At 40.0% G+C, this 15,531-nt stretch overlaps 1 protein-coding gene across 4 annotated transcripts; it reads right to left on the bottom strand.

Moving 5' to 3' along the window:
- Positions 1 to 1,335: 1,335 nt before the first annotated feature.
- ggt7 (gamma-glutamyltransferase 7) lies at positions 1,336 to 13,535 on the bottom strand. Of its 4 annotated transcripts, XM_026154635.1 has the most exons (17): positions 12,897 to 13,233; positions 12,356 to 12,582; positions 11,993 to 12,243; positions 11,650 to 11,876; positions 11,316 to 11,467; positions 11,109 to 11,226; positions 10,931 to 10,998; positions 10,357 to 10,430; positions 10,062 to 10,255; positions 7,536 to 7,623; positions 6,989 to 7,116; positions 6,793 to 6,881; positions 6,541 to 6,693; positions 6,305 to 6,419; positions 6,072 to 6,209; positions 5,867 to 5,966; positions 1,336 to 2,997 (listed from the first exon to the last, which is right to left on the bottom strand). In XM_026154635.1, exons 3-17 carry the CDS (start codon positions 12,207 to 12,209, stop codon positions 2,825 to 2,827), a joined length of 2,034 nt encoding a protein of 677 aa, XP_026010420.1. In that variant the 5' UTR covers positions 12,210 to 12,243; positions 12,356 to 12,582; positions 12,897 to 13,233; the 3' UTR covers positions 1,336 to 2,824. The 4 variants fall into 4 exon arrangements, with proteins under 4 accessions (XP_026010420.1, XP_026010421.1, XP_026010419.1 ...); XM_026154636.1 differs by lacking the exons at positions 12,356 to 12,582; positions 12,897 to 13,233 and adding an exon at positions 13,264 to 13,535 and having other exon boundaries at positions 11,993 to 12,286; XM_026154634.1 differs by lacking the exon at positions 12,897 to 13,233 and adding an exon at positions 13,264 to 13,535 and having other exon boundaries at positions 11,993 to 12,582.
- Positions 13,536 to 15,531: the final 1,996 nt, after the last annotated feature.

Here is a 15,531-nt window from a genome sequence, read left to right on the forward strand (position 1 = left end):
AGTGTCAGTGCTGGTGATGGTTAATTACGTTTTGTTGCAATTAATTGCAAAAATGAGAAGGACACACATTTTGATTGAACAAAGGAATGGTTACTGAAGGAGTACTGAAAGAGCAGTTTGTGCAAGAGAAAAGCATGTGAGAACCAACCCTGGTCTACCAGGGTCTACCTTATTCCTTCAGTTTTTGGTCAAATACAGTACAGTACAGTACAAAAGCCTTGACCCACCCCTCATTTCTTTATACTTTGCTTGGAAAATGTTTGCTTTCATGCATCCATATAACTCTTTGCCACTGATTTTCAGTTCAGGTCTTGCATAATTTGACATCCCTCAGCATTTTCTCCCCATTTCCCTTCTCAATGATTCCTTGATGACACCCTTCCACTAAGATCATTTGCGATCAGGCTTCAGTAGATGTATTAACTGCAGGGATTTTTTTTCTTTTTCCACCCATCCATCCATTCACTTCCGCTCATCCTTTTCAGGGTCGCGGGGGGCGCTGGAGCCTATCCCAGCTGTCATAGAGCGAGAGGCGGGGTACACCCTGGACAGGTTGCCAGTCTGTCGCAGGGCTAACACACAGGGACAGACAACCATTCACACTCACATTCACACCTAGTGGCAATTTGGATTATCCAGTTAACCTATCCCCACAAGCTGCATGTCTTTGGACGGTGGGAGGAAGCCGGAGTACCCGGAGAGAACCCATGCAAACATGGGGAGAACATGCAAACTCCACACAGAAAGACCCCGGCCTGATGGTGGAATTGAACTCAGGACCTTCTTGCTGTGCGGCAACAGTGCTAACCACCGTGCCATCGTGCTGCCCTTTTTTTCTTTTTGTTAAAGGTAATCTTTATCTGGTAGTTTTCTCAGCCTGGCACTTCTTCTGTCCTCCACTTATCCAGTTTACTCAAATTTTTTTTAGGGACACATTGCACACAGGACCAAGATAACCAAAATTTTCAGCACTTTGGGAATCACCTTGTTAAATGTTAAAAGAAAATTTTATGCCAATTAAACTTCTATATTTTGCATTTTTCATAGTCATGTAAAGATACAATTAAAAATCCTTTGCTAAGGTTTTTGTTGTTTGAATGATTGAGAGGTCAGTGTCAAATGGTTTAACTGACAAAAACAGATTCCTCAGTTAAACAGATAGGAATGAAAATGAGTGGTAACGTCCAGAGAAACACTTTGAAAAGTCTCCAAAAAGCCTGGAGAGCTACTGCTCAAGACCAATTTGTAAAAATTACAAGAAAATCTGCTGGAAATAGGTGGTGGCTCAAATGTTTTGCTCAGTGTATGAAGACTCAAAAAACAGATAAACAATCATTACTGTTTAGGATGTGTGCAAGCTTTTTATTTGTTGGGTCTGAACAGTGCCGATCTTTGTTAAAATCAGCAACAAATGCAAACATAAAAAAACAAACAAACAAAAAACCAGACAGGTGCAACATCAGACTGTGCAAATGTGTGCCTTAAGGCATGGCACTCTACAGTACAGGAAACAAGTATCAACAGTCATATTGCACTGGTGAGGGAGAAAACAAGGTGAAAACCCCAATTTGATTAGTCAGCACTGGCCGTTCTGGACGCAAAGATCAAACCCATTTTGTGTACAAGTGCAATGCTTTACAAAAGTTGCTGGCTTCTCAAATATTCTGGCTAATATAACAACAAAAGTAGGCAAAAAGTAAACAGAACATCCCTTCCTAAATATGTGCCGAGTGAATGTATTGCTCCAACAGTAAAAATAATGTGTACAGCACAACAAATGTTCATATAAAAATAGTCATTACATTCATTCCATCTCTAAAGAATTTGATCAATCCAAATTTACGAACAAGTGCACCCAGCTCTAGAAAAAAAAAAGCCTTCACAGGTTCAAAGTGAGAACAAAATGATGCAACAACTCAAATTTCTTAAATTATGTATTTAAATACGTTCACTCTACTGATATTTAAAACCCTTTAAACTGAATCAAATCCACTTGATGAAGGAAATCGATTGAGATAGGACGGTCTCATCACATTTGTGTACAACATATAATGCTAGTCTTAAAAATGGTCCAGAGAGCCACTGATTGTTTGCAACAGTTAAAGCTGCAGCAGCTGTACCAAACAACATCAAATCACAGTTACACACCATATAACGAACAGGAAAGTAAAAGCTTTAGCCTCTGTGTTTCAGTTCAGGACAGTCTTGTTCATGCGTGACAATACACGTCTTAATCACTTTCACCACTCCACTTGATCTCACGCGCAATCTGGTTTAATGGTGAAATGTAGTGCAAAGGATGAAAAGCAATCCGATGGCTCATATGCACTTTGCACCATGCATGTGTCGTTTAAATGGTGTGGCATCATTTCTTTCATTAATTTATATAAAACCGCTCACTCAGGTCTCAACTAGCTGCTACTCCCAATAATTTCTAACCTTTAAAAATTACTGTTTTCATCACCGACCTCGAGTGTGTTGGATAATAATTAATGAGCACACCTAACATTTCTTTACCCTGCTGTGCATAATGCAGGCTGCAGACTGATGCCACTAAGGGTAAAGGTACTGAACACACATTTTCAACACTATGTACACCGTGACTGGACGTTATGTGAGGATGTGGCAGAGTGACTGATATGCAAGATGGTGACCAGTTTAGTATTCTTGTGAGCAAAACAAATTAGTATCAGAGGATCCCTTTCAGAATCTTTTGCCTATCTACTTTTATCTGATCAGCAGCCTTCTTACTCCCTCTTTAGGCATCATACAGAGTAAGTCTTACTATCTTGGCATTATATGTTTGTAAAATTGGACGGATGCACTAAGGCATATTGGACATAGTAAGGGCAGAGGCATCTGCACTACGGGGGTCCTTCACTCCAATGATGAGGTCATTAGTTCTCCGTGTGCCCTCCACCAATGACAAAATATCTCTTTTCTGAACTTTGTGACCTTTAGCTTCCAGCCCCTCCACATCCTCTTCTAAAAACTTGGCTGCAAGAGAGAAAGAGAAAGTGTGAGACAGAAGACGGTACTAACATAATGTTGAGCTAATAAACACAGTAGCTGTGGGATCACAATTAGGTTAAACTCTAATTCTACAAGGACCTAGTATATCATGTTTGTAACCAAGCACGTGTTTTTTGGCTTTTGACTTATGAATGGATTCAAGGGCAAGATTAAGACAAGTGAGAAGTTAGCAGAGGCTCTGATTGAGCCAATGATCATCACTCTGCTGCTCATATACCAGTCAATAAGCTCTGGTAGGTGAGAGATGGACTATTGCCCCTGATCCATGGGCGACCGTGGCTCAGGGGGTTGGGAACCGTATCTGTAACCGGAAGGTCGCCGGTTCGATCCCTGGGCTCTCCGTCCTGGTCGTTGTGTCCTTGGGCAAGACACTTTACCCTACCACCTACTGGTGTTGGCCAGGAGGCTGGCACAATATGGCAGCCTCGCTTCTGTCAGTCTGCCCCAGGGCAGCTGTGGCTACAACCGTAGCTGCCTCCACCAGTGTGTGAATGAATAGTGGCATTGTAAAGCCCTTTGGGTGCCTTGAAAAGTGCTATATAAATCCAATCCATTATTAATTCAACCAAGATGATAATTTGTGATTCTACATTAGGATCCCTTTGAATTAATACCAATAGATTCAGGCTACCTAGATTACCTGGTCACATTTTTCTTTTGTTCTTTAGTGAACTGATTGGAGCCAAATGCTGTAGATTGGTTAGATCTATCTAGAAGCTTTCAGTTAGTAGTTTGTCCCTCTTGCTATAAAAATGGAGCCAGAGGACAAGAATTAAAGTGTATAAACCAGATAATTTTTTTTTGTAACACAGTATTCATCCTCACAATTTTCCCAGGCAATAATAGATATCAAACTGCCAAGCTTCATTCTTTTTTAAGAGCCCGTGCACCAAGTTGCTAGATTACGTGGACATGTTAACTGTGGGTTCATTATTAGCCAGATCAATGGCTGGCTTCAGTTAGCAGCCATCAGAAGGTGTGTACACTTTGGTCATAACAGTTACCAACAATACTCAGTTAAGCTGTGACATTTAAATGAGGCTTAATTCTTACTAAGTGGCCCAAAGTGTGGCAAGAAAATATCATCCCCATCATTACACCACCAGCAACAGCCTGAACTGTTGAGGAAAGTCAGGCTGGATCCATGTCTTCATGTTGCCAAAGTATGAATCTAAATGCTGCAGCGCAAATCAAGACCCATCAGAGCAGGCAATGCTTTTCTTCTGTAGTCCAATATCGGTTAGTCTATGTATAACTAATGAATTGGCTACTGATTCTATATTATTATTCATAAACAAAATTCTCATGGAATTTCCACATATGACCTTAAGATTTAGGGGGTGGGTGTGGCTCAGGTCGTCCACTGATTGGAAGGTTGGTGGTTTGATCATCGGCCAAGTTGCTCTCGATGGATCAGTCTGAGTATGAGGGTGTGTGCGAATGTAAGACATAGTGCTTTAAGGTATAGAATGGAAGCGCTGTGTGAATGTGTGTGACTGAAAGAATTAGGCTTGTAGTAAAAACCACTTTGAGTGCTCAGTCAGAGAAGTGCTATACAAAGTACCACTCCAGTCCACTTATGCTACATCCTACTAAAACTACAGAAGACTGATCTTTTAATCAAGACACTTCGCTGTTCCATGGAAACACTAAACCTCAGCATCTGCTTCCCATTACAGCAGAAGTACCTGCTGCTTTTCCTGCTCCTCCTCTACTTTGCATAGTGTACACAGAAAACACAACCTAAAGACAACGTAAGCAGAGGTGTATGGCGTTATTTTTGTGCCACTATTCTGAGCGCACGTAAAAAAAAAGTTTGCAGGTGCAAGTGTTGTATTTTGAGGAGAAATTTATTTTGAGCAAAGAAAAGCTGAATTAGAGCGAACAAAATTCATTGCTGCGTGCAAAAAATGTATTTCAGTGTTTGCTATTATCCACACACACACACACACACACACACACACAGTAGCAGCCCCTCTCGCTCAGTTTTTGCATTTGCACTTGCTCGCAATGTTTTGCTCGCGCTCTCAACATTTCTGCCCGTGCGCGCTCAGCTCTTTCTGTACACCGTTATATTTGTGCCACAAAACCAGCCAATCACAGACTTGGATGCAAAAAAATCTGATTGGCTGTTCTGGTCTCCAATCAGCTCGAAATGACAAAATGCAATATCCCAAAATCCATTTCGTCCAAAACTCAAACGAGGCAGTGGCGGAGTTTGAAATATTACTCTTACTGGGTCACAAAATAAACTTTTAAGATATTTTCATGCGAGAATGGTGCTGTGTAAACTTCAAATACCTGCTCGATTTATCAAGGCATCACATATTTGCACAAATGCTCTCAAAATATAAGTTTATTTTTTTGCATCCAAGTCTGTGATTGGCTGGTTTTGTGGCACAAATATAACGGAAAGAATTGAGCGCGCACAGGCAGAAATGTTGAGAGCGCGAGCAACACAATGTGAGCAAGCGCAAATGCAAAAACTGAGCGAGAGGGGCTGCTATTGTGTGTGTGTGGATAATAGCAAACACAGAAATACATTTTTTGCAAGCAGCAATGAATTTTGTTCACTCAAATTCAGCTTTTCTTCACTCAAAATAAATTTCTCCTCAAAATGCAACACTTGCACCTGCAAACTTTTTTTTACGTGTGCTCAAATTTTTTTTGCGTGCGCTCAGAAGAGTGGAACAAAAATAACGCCATAGAGGTGCAAGGGTACTACAGGACTCTCTGCATGGTGTATACTGCATGTCATAGCAGTAATGGTGAGCCAACACTGTTATGCTTGGATCAAACCTGATAAAAGAGGTTATCAGTAAGAAAAACTCACAGTCCACTAGGAGGGTGTTGGGCTGCAGCTGTGGGTGGAGTCTTCCATATGCTAAACTGTCACTCATGTTTTTACGTGAAGACAAAACATTCATCAGCACCTACGAAGGATCAGAATAACATCAAAGTAAACTTCTGTCAACGTGTATTTCCACATTTATAAGAATAACTATGAATGTTACAAATTCCTCCAGAAATCAAGCAACCTGTGTTATGCCGCTGAGAGCCTTCTCTCCATTGGATGATCCAACGGCCACATATGTGCCACATAACCCCACGGCTGGCCTCACTGCTGTGGGCATCAAGAAGGACATGGGTCTTTTCCCAGGGTGGAGGTTGTTATGCTACAGCCAACCAAAAGAAAACAAAATCCATAAGAAATGCTGCAAATGTGTTAAGAACAAATCCGTTAACACTGAAAGAAAAAAGTCGTAGTTACTGGGTTGGGTGATGAGCTCTGTGTTTTATTAGTCCATGAGAAGTCCAGAATCTGGCTATTCAAAAGGATTCCTGAAGGAGTCACAATCCCACTGCCAAAGGGCTTGTTTAGCGAGCTAAAACAAGCAGAAGTGAGGAAAAAAAGTCTTAACTTGTATTATTCATGAATTTTAATCAACGCTTAAACATCTTTGGGATTGTTTAAATCCCCTACAGTCCTTTTAAAGGGTTGCATACCTCATTACAGACACAATGAGGTCGTCTGGGCCCATGACCATGACTTGGGCCGCTGCTGCACCATCCTCCAAGGTAAAGGTTGTTGTGTAATGCTGGACAGGGAATGCCTGAGAGTCACTGATCATCTCGCGAAGTTGGGAAGCCTGGGATTTACTTGAAGGTTGCAAAAGAAAGGGCAGGGTTCAAATAAAATATCTTACTTAATTAGGCTGTATTTATAAAATATAAAAGGCAGTGGGAGCTGATATCTACCTCAGCATCTTATCAACAATCTCTGGAACGGTGGAGTCATACATGGGATCTCCCAGCTTACTAGCCAGGCCCAGAGATATTTTCACAGCCTGGAAGATTAACGCATAATTAACATATTTTTTTTAATCCTGTCAATTAATTTACTTTACACACATTTAATAGGCTTTGTAAATTGTGCTAAACTGTTTTGCATTACCTCTGCAATCCAGTGGTAGGTAGTGGTCCTCGGCATCTGGCTGGTGATGTTGTACCCTTCAAGGATGTTGAGTGCAGTGATCAAAGCAACGCCTGCATGTGGGGCTGGGGCTGCCATCACGTGGTGTCCTTCAGAAACACCAACAGATCATTAGACAGAATAGATATACATCGGAAATGTGTTCGCCAAGGGCACCAACTCTCATTTCTGCCATGGACTTCTTCACTCTATACACCTGATCTGATCAAAAAACAGGCCAAAGTCTGGTCAGGGGCTGGATTTTATCTAGCTGCAAAACAGAGCCTGAAGCCCGGAGGCGGTGCAGTTCATTTACAGATCGGTTAAATAACAATATGCTGAAAGGCTGTTACGGATTTCGGTCTGATGATACCAAAAACATGTTGCCCAACCCAGCTTTAACCCTTTAACCTTGTCAACTTCAAATGTAACTGGCTGTTACTAAATAAATACTGGAAGGACAAGCTGTGTTCACAGAACTGCTTCAGATCATTGCTGTGTTCTTGAAAATAGCTGAACTGGTATTTACCCTGATAGGTGATTTCTGCTGGCTTCTGTATGATTGAGCTGTAGTTTCGAATGTCATCCTCTGTGAGCACTCCGCCTCTCGCTTTCACCTATTAAAAAATGAAAGGATAAACTGAAATTTAGAGGCGAGTATTCTTTATCCTGTGTGTTACTGTTACTAACTGGACATTTTAAGAGTCAGGAACATTTCATTTACCTTACTCTTATGCTTATTTAGTAGGGCTGTGCGATATGAAGAAATATATTGGATGACGAAATGAAAACATCTATCTTTTGAAATTATACGCTATCGTTGTTTCATGTTGTCGCAAAATACACTGTTAATACCAGCATAGCCCGTGAAGATGAGGCAGAACCAGATAGCTCCAAACAGAGAGATCAGTCAAAACAAATCGAGGACATTATTCCTAAACAAGAGGCTACCTCTGTAGCATGGACATGGTTTGGTTATGAAAAGTCTGACACGGACCAGAAAACTATGCAAATTATGCCACAAACCGATCCCAACACGGACTCAAACACGACAAACCTCGTCAACCACCTATGCAAGAATCACATGAAAGAGAATGGAGAGAGTTTACGGATAAGAAACAAAAAAGAGGCATCAGGCGCTCAAAATAAACCCTAGACTCAAACGTTAGAACAGGCTTTCCTCTGCAGCACGCCATGTAATAAATACTCACAAAGAAAATGGTAGCTGTTACAACTTATGTCTAAAAATATATCACTTCATGCATCGGTCAAAACACTCGACTCCAGGTACATGACGCCCAGCTGAAAACACTTCACATAAGTCGACTTGCCAGAGATTCACAGAATTTACAGAAAAAGCACTATTTTTATATATATATATATATATATATATATATATATATATATATATATATATATATATATATATATATATATATATATGTATATATATATATATATATATATCGTTATTGGGATGAGAAATATCTTATATTTGGTAATATCGCACAGCCCTATTATTTAGAATCTCAGGATTAATTTAAGATTGTGTAATTTATGATTTTGTTTACAGAAAAAAGTAAAAAAAACAAACAAACATTTGAAGACTGAAAATATCAGGTCTGGTATAACCTGCTGTGATGCCTGCTACCCCACATGTTAAAAAAACAAACAAAAAAACCCCCCAACAACTTATGCTTAATTAGAGAACTCATATTCAAATTTCATTGCAATGAATTATTTTATTAAGCTAGTGCTGCTTGGAATATCATTAAATCTACACCAGTCACTGTCACAATAATTGCGTGTAATGATTTTCTGTTGTGAGATCTGTAATTTTTAGCCCAGTCTCAGAGCAAAATGTGAAACAATCACAAAAAAGCAATTTCTGTCATCATCCATCTTTGTTGACCTGAATCATGACATCACTTATATTGTTCAGACAAAGTGGGGATGGATCACCTTGGCAACCAAGAAATCTGCGCTGTAAAAGAAGTAGCAACTGTTGCATCTTATTTTTGTTAAACCTAATCCACTAGTTTTTAATCCCCAGCTCTAAACAAGTTCTTTAAAATGTCTAATCCAGTTCATGTTGATTTTGTGTAGATTTACACACACCAAAAAGTACTCTTTTACACAATGTTCATTATTTTACTGAAATGTAATGCAGTATTTTACTCACACAGTTACTCACCGGAGAAAGTAATTTGTTACACTACTTGTTGCATTGCTTTCTAGTTATTATTAATGAGGACACACCTATTACTACCTACCAGATGCTTGCAAAGAGCAAATGCTGTGGTTTGCATTTTGCTCTTCTCAGAAAAAAACGTGCAGTAAAGATAAAAGTCGTCTCAACATCTCCACTCCTCAAAGAGTGGAGACCGCTCCATCATTTCCCTTCTGACAAACTGAAATCAGCTGATTGCAGCGCAAGTGTACAGGAAGAAAAAGGCATATATTTTTTGTAATTACTTACAGTTATTAGCGCAGCGATACCTGTAAGTAATTACTGGACTAACTGTACAAATAACTGTAATGTTATTACTGAACCTAGACCTTTACTGAAAACTGTTACACCCAACAGTGATGGACACGTTTCAGGACATATGAGGCAAGACTAATGAAAAATTATGTTCAGGGGCCTAAAAGTAATAGAAATTATTGCCCAGGAACAGGAAGAAGTAGATTAGAGGTCATGGCTATCTCATGAATTGCTATGAATATTGAATACTGCACTAAATATTTTTGTATTTATGTAAGCTTTTTCTTATATGTTTTAATTTTGTAGACATGAAAGTACTTCCAAAAAGAAGCAATACTTCTAGTTTATAAAATGTGTTTATTTTAATCTGAAGATAGGTAGTCGAGAGTCACAGTGAAGTTGAATTTCTCTGAAGCCTTATTTCCCCGAGTCGTACAGGGAACAAGAGGGCAAGTATAACAGTGACTTAGCATAGGAGAGGGAAAACGACTCGCCACTGAGACTATGCAGGATTCATGACCACTTACATAATCACATCTGTAGCTTGGTGAAAAAAATGTTTATCCTTACTGCAGATGCCATTTTCTGAGCCACATTTCCACTATAGAACTCTGATATCCCTTTAACAGCGACAGCATCGAGAACAGCTGCTAAATCGAGGCGTCTGGTGAACTGTCCGGTGAGGGGAACCTGGTCTTTGGGTAGGAATAAATCCCGAAATGCAGCCGACATGTTTTGGCTCTTAACATTTGCCAAAGCTTCAGCTGTGGAGAGAACAAAAGGGAGGCAGATGAGATAAAAAAAAAAAAACACCCCCACTGATTTCACACCAAGCAATTTGTTCTATATATTACCCTATACTTACCAAAGTCATGAGTAACGTTAAATCCATTTCTGGCCACATCTGCTGCCATGGCAACGACATCTTTCCAGGGGATCCTGTTGAAATCAAAGGTCATACAAGTCTGCCTTCTTTTACAAATATGATATGTTTCATACAGACACTCCTCATTTTCAAAGAGTATATTTTGCCAAATTGAGAAGCCACATTTTCTCCCTAAACGGATCAAACAGGTTAGCTCTTAACAGCCGAGGCCTCTGGATCAGGATAATTACACAGCATTAGAGTAACTGCGGCTTAACAATCTGACAAAAATAAGCTACTGGCTTTTCTTTAAACACAGCTGGTGTACATTCACAATGAGTCACTGCTTAAGTTCTGAACAATGAGAGAAGCACAGTCATTGTCAACAGCTCAAAATATCAGTTTTTGCTATTCTTGCCTTAAAAGAACAATGAAAGAAAATGATTTGTTTCATTGAGGAGTGTCACAAACAAAGTGAATTAAACAATAACCAAGAAGAAAGGAATGCAGATAATCCAGAAAGCCGCAACTATTTATGGCATAAGAAGAAAGGACTGCATGATATGCTGTTTACCTGCCATAGAGCTGGTGTGCCTGATGCAGCCCACTGAGCATGCCAGGAACTCCTACCAGCAAGCCATTCTGAAATGCCAATGCAAAGTAAACAGTGCATAAATAATCAAAAGAGTGACAAGGCTCTCTGAGCAACCCCATATAGGTATAATAAAGAGACCTCCAGAGTAATTCCTTACATTATCTTGAAGGTCTGTCAGCAGCATCTTCTCGTCGATTGCCGATGGTGCTGTCTCTCTGAAGTCAATGACCCTTGTCTCATTCTTACGGATGTCGTGCACCAACATAACGCCTCCACTGATCATCAAAAGAGCAAAAAGTGGTCTTCAAATTCATACTTAATGGTGGTTCTGCTTAGCAGAGATTGATCTGTTCCTATAACTCACCCTCCAATACCAGACGTGTGAGGGTGCACAATTCCCAAACAGAGAGCAGCGGTGATGGCGGCGTCAACGCTGGAGCCCTGCTTTTCAAGAACGTCAAAGCCCAGAGATGTACACTGAGCCACATCTGTCACCACTGCTCCTTGGTTAAAGACCTTGCAGTAGACAAAGCAGAAAGGGAGAGAGGCAGTTAAAAAACATTCAGAATGACAGAGGCTTGCATGTAAGGAGGCTAAGAAGCATGTGGAGTCACCCATAATCCTATAATAACCCATACTTATTTGAGTGAAGCAACAGTATTGCAACACGACTACAGAAAAATGACATGCAACCCTACCTGTGGATCTCCAAAGTAGATCTGCATGATGAGAGCCACAGTGACTCCTGTAGCAAAGGTGAGACAGGCCGTGATGATGACTGTCAAGCCATCTCGCTGGCAGGCACATTCTTCTGTAAAAGGGTCTCTGTTGGTCTCCTGCAGCGACACAGCATCATGGCTAGCTAGGTCTGAAGCCGAGGAGGGGAGGCGCTGGAGGCGAGCCGACTTCAGAAACAGATCTGGGTCTGAGACACAGCACCACCATACCAAATGCTATTAGTCAGCAAATCACAAAAAAAGCTCCCTTGTAACCATGACTGTGTGTGAGATAAACGATTTTCTTTGATAACTTCTGTCTGACCCGTATCTTGCTCACTCAGGACGTTGTCATCATCCTTGCGGGATTTCAGGGTATTTTCCCCAGACACGTCATCTTCTGGCAACCTGGGGAAGCTGGTGATGCTCATGTAGTCCACTGGAGAGTAAGCGCTCCCCAAGGTTGTCTCTGGATTGGCATCTTTATCCACCACGCTTCCACTCGGGTATCCGGCCACAATTTCTGGAGCAGCGTTGTGCATGACTTCTACGTACTGTATCTTTATCTTTGAGGACCTAATGCAGGATATCCATATTCACTGTCCCACTTGTTCCTTGTCTGGGATAGTAAGCCACACACATGCTACTATTATCCACACTAAAACACAAATAAATCACTAAAATATACCTTTATGGACCGCTAGTGTTGCTGTGGCGCTGAAGAATGACCTCATCTGCTTTATCTTTAATGTCCCAATAAATCACAGTTTTCTTACCGTGATCTGTAAATCTCTAGTGTGACATTGGCACCCTTACAAAAAGATCACAGCAGCCTCATTTGTCCTCCTTAGGGGAATGTTATTAATAGGCCAAGACGCGGATGTGTAGCTCCAGTGATGGTGCATTTTCTACAACCTGCAAAGACGAGAAACCACGCAGAATAACTAGTTTTTGAGGATGAATTTCCTTAAAGACGCACATGTTCATAACCATGCTTATTATGTATCTAAACCCTCGCGAAATATGGCTTAATCTAAATATTTTCATGCTTGCCTATAACACACACAGACACATAAACTATTACTATTGCAGAATAACAGCGTTATTGCCGGTTAAACACGGACCTTCCTCCCTCCGCGGCGCCTCCACCACCGCGATGCCACAAGCTAGCACATCTCCTTTTTTAAATTCAGCTACAAAGCGCTCGGAGCTCGGCTAACGTCACTTACCGTCGTTGTAAGGTACCTCCAGTCAAATAATACCAGTGATACTAAAATAAAAAGTCGTTCCCGACTGGGTTGTTTTGGATTTTTAAAAGCAGCAGGTGAGCTGAGGTGAACGCAGCTCCGTCGCCAAAGCTGAATCACCACCGCGCAGCTCTGGGAAGCTAGCTTCGTGTTACAGCCCACACCAAAGCCCCACAGCTCAGGATAACCGGCTGGACTTGTTCGGGATAAGGGTGTTTTAAATATACATGTGAGTGCGAACTAATAACCGAGGGAAGCTAATAATTTAAATAAATTATACTGTAAATAAACATTATTAAACAATTATTAAATTATTCGTCGACAGTCCCCCTACCAATATTAAACTTACTTAGATAGCGTTGGGGCCTCGAACAGCTGAAGACCATTAATCCAGTTCTGTTTTCACAAGGGTCGACCATAGCACACCGTCCACCTCCACCCTGTGTGTTTGTGAGCTGGACAAACAGGTCACAGCAGGTGCACAAAAACCTGTTCTACTCACAAAACTTCGGTCCCTCCCATGAAGCCTTATTCTATTCTTGTTCCTCCGTCTGTGAAATAGGAGGCAAGAGACATGAAATTACTTCAGTGATAGAGTTGCAATAGTGGCCTGCTTATGCCATCTCTTAAGGGGAAATTCCTCTGTTTATTTCTTTCAAAGCAAAGCGTCTGGGACTAGATTGACTGTGATTGGGGGGGGGATCTTATGCTTCATATTAAAAACAACAACAATAAGCCTGATTAAAAGAAAAGTAGTCCAATTAAGGGCTAAAATAATCCATATTTAATACATATGTTAAAACAAGGACACTAAGGATATGAATCAGTGTTGAAATTGTGTAAAAAAAAAAAAACATTTATAACGCAGTTTATGGATGAGGTATGTGTTATATGTTTATACTTTTGTACTGTGCATTACAAAATTGATATTTACATATAATGATTTATTTTAAAAAGCAATACTTTTGCATAAGTGTAGTTAAATAGTTATAGATCAATGTGTAAAGATCTATGTATCAACATAGCATGAATCAGTGTGTTAAATGGGCATATTTAAAAGTGGTACTGTTATTAACTGAAACCAGTATAGAAGATGAGCTAGACAGGGGTATGAATTAAAAAGGATTTGCTTCCTCCTGCTTCTTTTGAACTGGAAATGGTCAACATTTTCTTTTTCATGTGAATATGATGCTTTCAGTTATTATTTTATATGTATGAACATTTGTTACTTATATGTTTGAAATAAAGTTTTGGTTGACTGATTGAAGAACCAAAGTTTTACTGTGGTAGATCAGTAGGAATATACCAAATCCAATAGTGGTAGAGGCAAAGGGGTAAAGAACTTACCTTGAAAAATTTGACAGATTTCAGAAACAAGGTGCAGAGGAAAACAAACAAAACCAAATAAATTATATTCACCAAGCATGTAAGCTGCACGCCAGGAGATTATGGAGGTCAGGTCGCTACTTCAGTTTATTCCTCTTAGTCTGTGGTGTAAGTCTGTGTGTTTTTGCGTCATTTCCTGATGATAAATGAATCCCATGACCACAAATGAAATGGGATTTTGTGTAGCTGCTACTCTGGGACTACCATTGCTTATAAAGTGTTGCCTTGAAACCTGATATTTAAAAAAAAGAAGAAAAAAACAGTGTCAAATGCAAAGCACTCATTATACCATCACGCCCCTAGCTTCAGGCTTCACAACAGAGAATCCATATGCATGTACAATCAGTGCACATTCTCTGTGCCCAGCAAACACATACATTTAAAGTCATCCTGACCTAATTTTCCACTAACTGAAGTCCCCTTTCTCGAGTTACATTTTATCTGTGTTCACTTGTCTCATTCAGCCTTGTGGTTTCTAGTCTGAAGATCTGGTTCATGCAGCTTCCTGCTGAGATATGTATCTGAACTGTGAAGTGTTGACGTATTGTATATATGATCTAATCTCATACAGTACATCTTCTAACGTTCAGATTAAGATGCTTGGGGCATGCTTTGCAAATTCAAGAATCACTGTATATTCTCTGTGAATGGAGGAATGATATATTAAAAATCACCACATAGTTTAATTTCTGTTCTCTATATCGAAGCATAATGTCGTGTTTTATTTGCATTATGTGAACCCTGAGCTTTGCATTTTTTTGTTTCCCTATACTTCAAAAACCATTAGTTTGACTTTTTTAACTGTCAGTCCCCAGTGTCTAATGAATACATCCTCTGTAGTGATTAATCTTACTTTCTTGCACTCAAAGACATTTTTAAAGTTCCTGAAAACTTCTTGCACCAACTAAAGGGCTGGACTGTGGAGAAGTAGTAACTAACTTGATAAGAGTCTTGTTAGCACGATTTAAACAGGAAAAAGTAAACAAAGAAGTGTTTGCAAATGTTATCATGGTGACCTTTATGTCTCTACATTCTAACTTGGATCCTCTTTTGTTGTTAATGATTAAAAATATTTGGAGGAAGCTTTGGGGGGCAGGCTCTAACTTGCCATATCATAGAGCTGAGTAATAGCGGAGAACTGTAAAGTCAACAGATGTATGAGTAAGGCACACACATTAAGAGAAATGCGCTCCATACATATCATAAACAGTGAATGACCGCGAGAAAGAAA

This window comes from Astatotilapia calliptera, chromosome 20, assembly GCF_900246225.1.
Source record: "Astatotilapia calliptera chromosome 20, fAstCal1.2, whole genome shotgun sequence".
Classification (NCBI taxonomy): Eukaryota; Metazoa; Chordata; class Actinopteri; order Cichliformes; family Cichlidae; genus Astatotilapia; species Astatotilapia calliptera.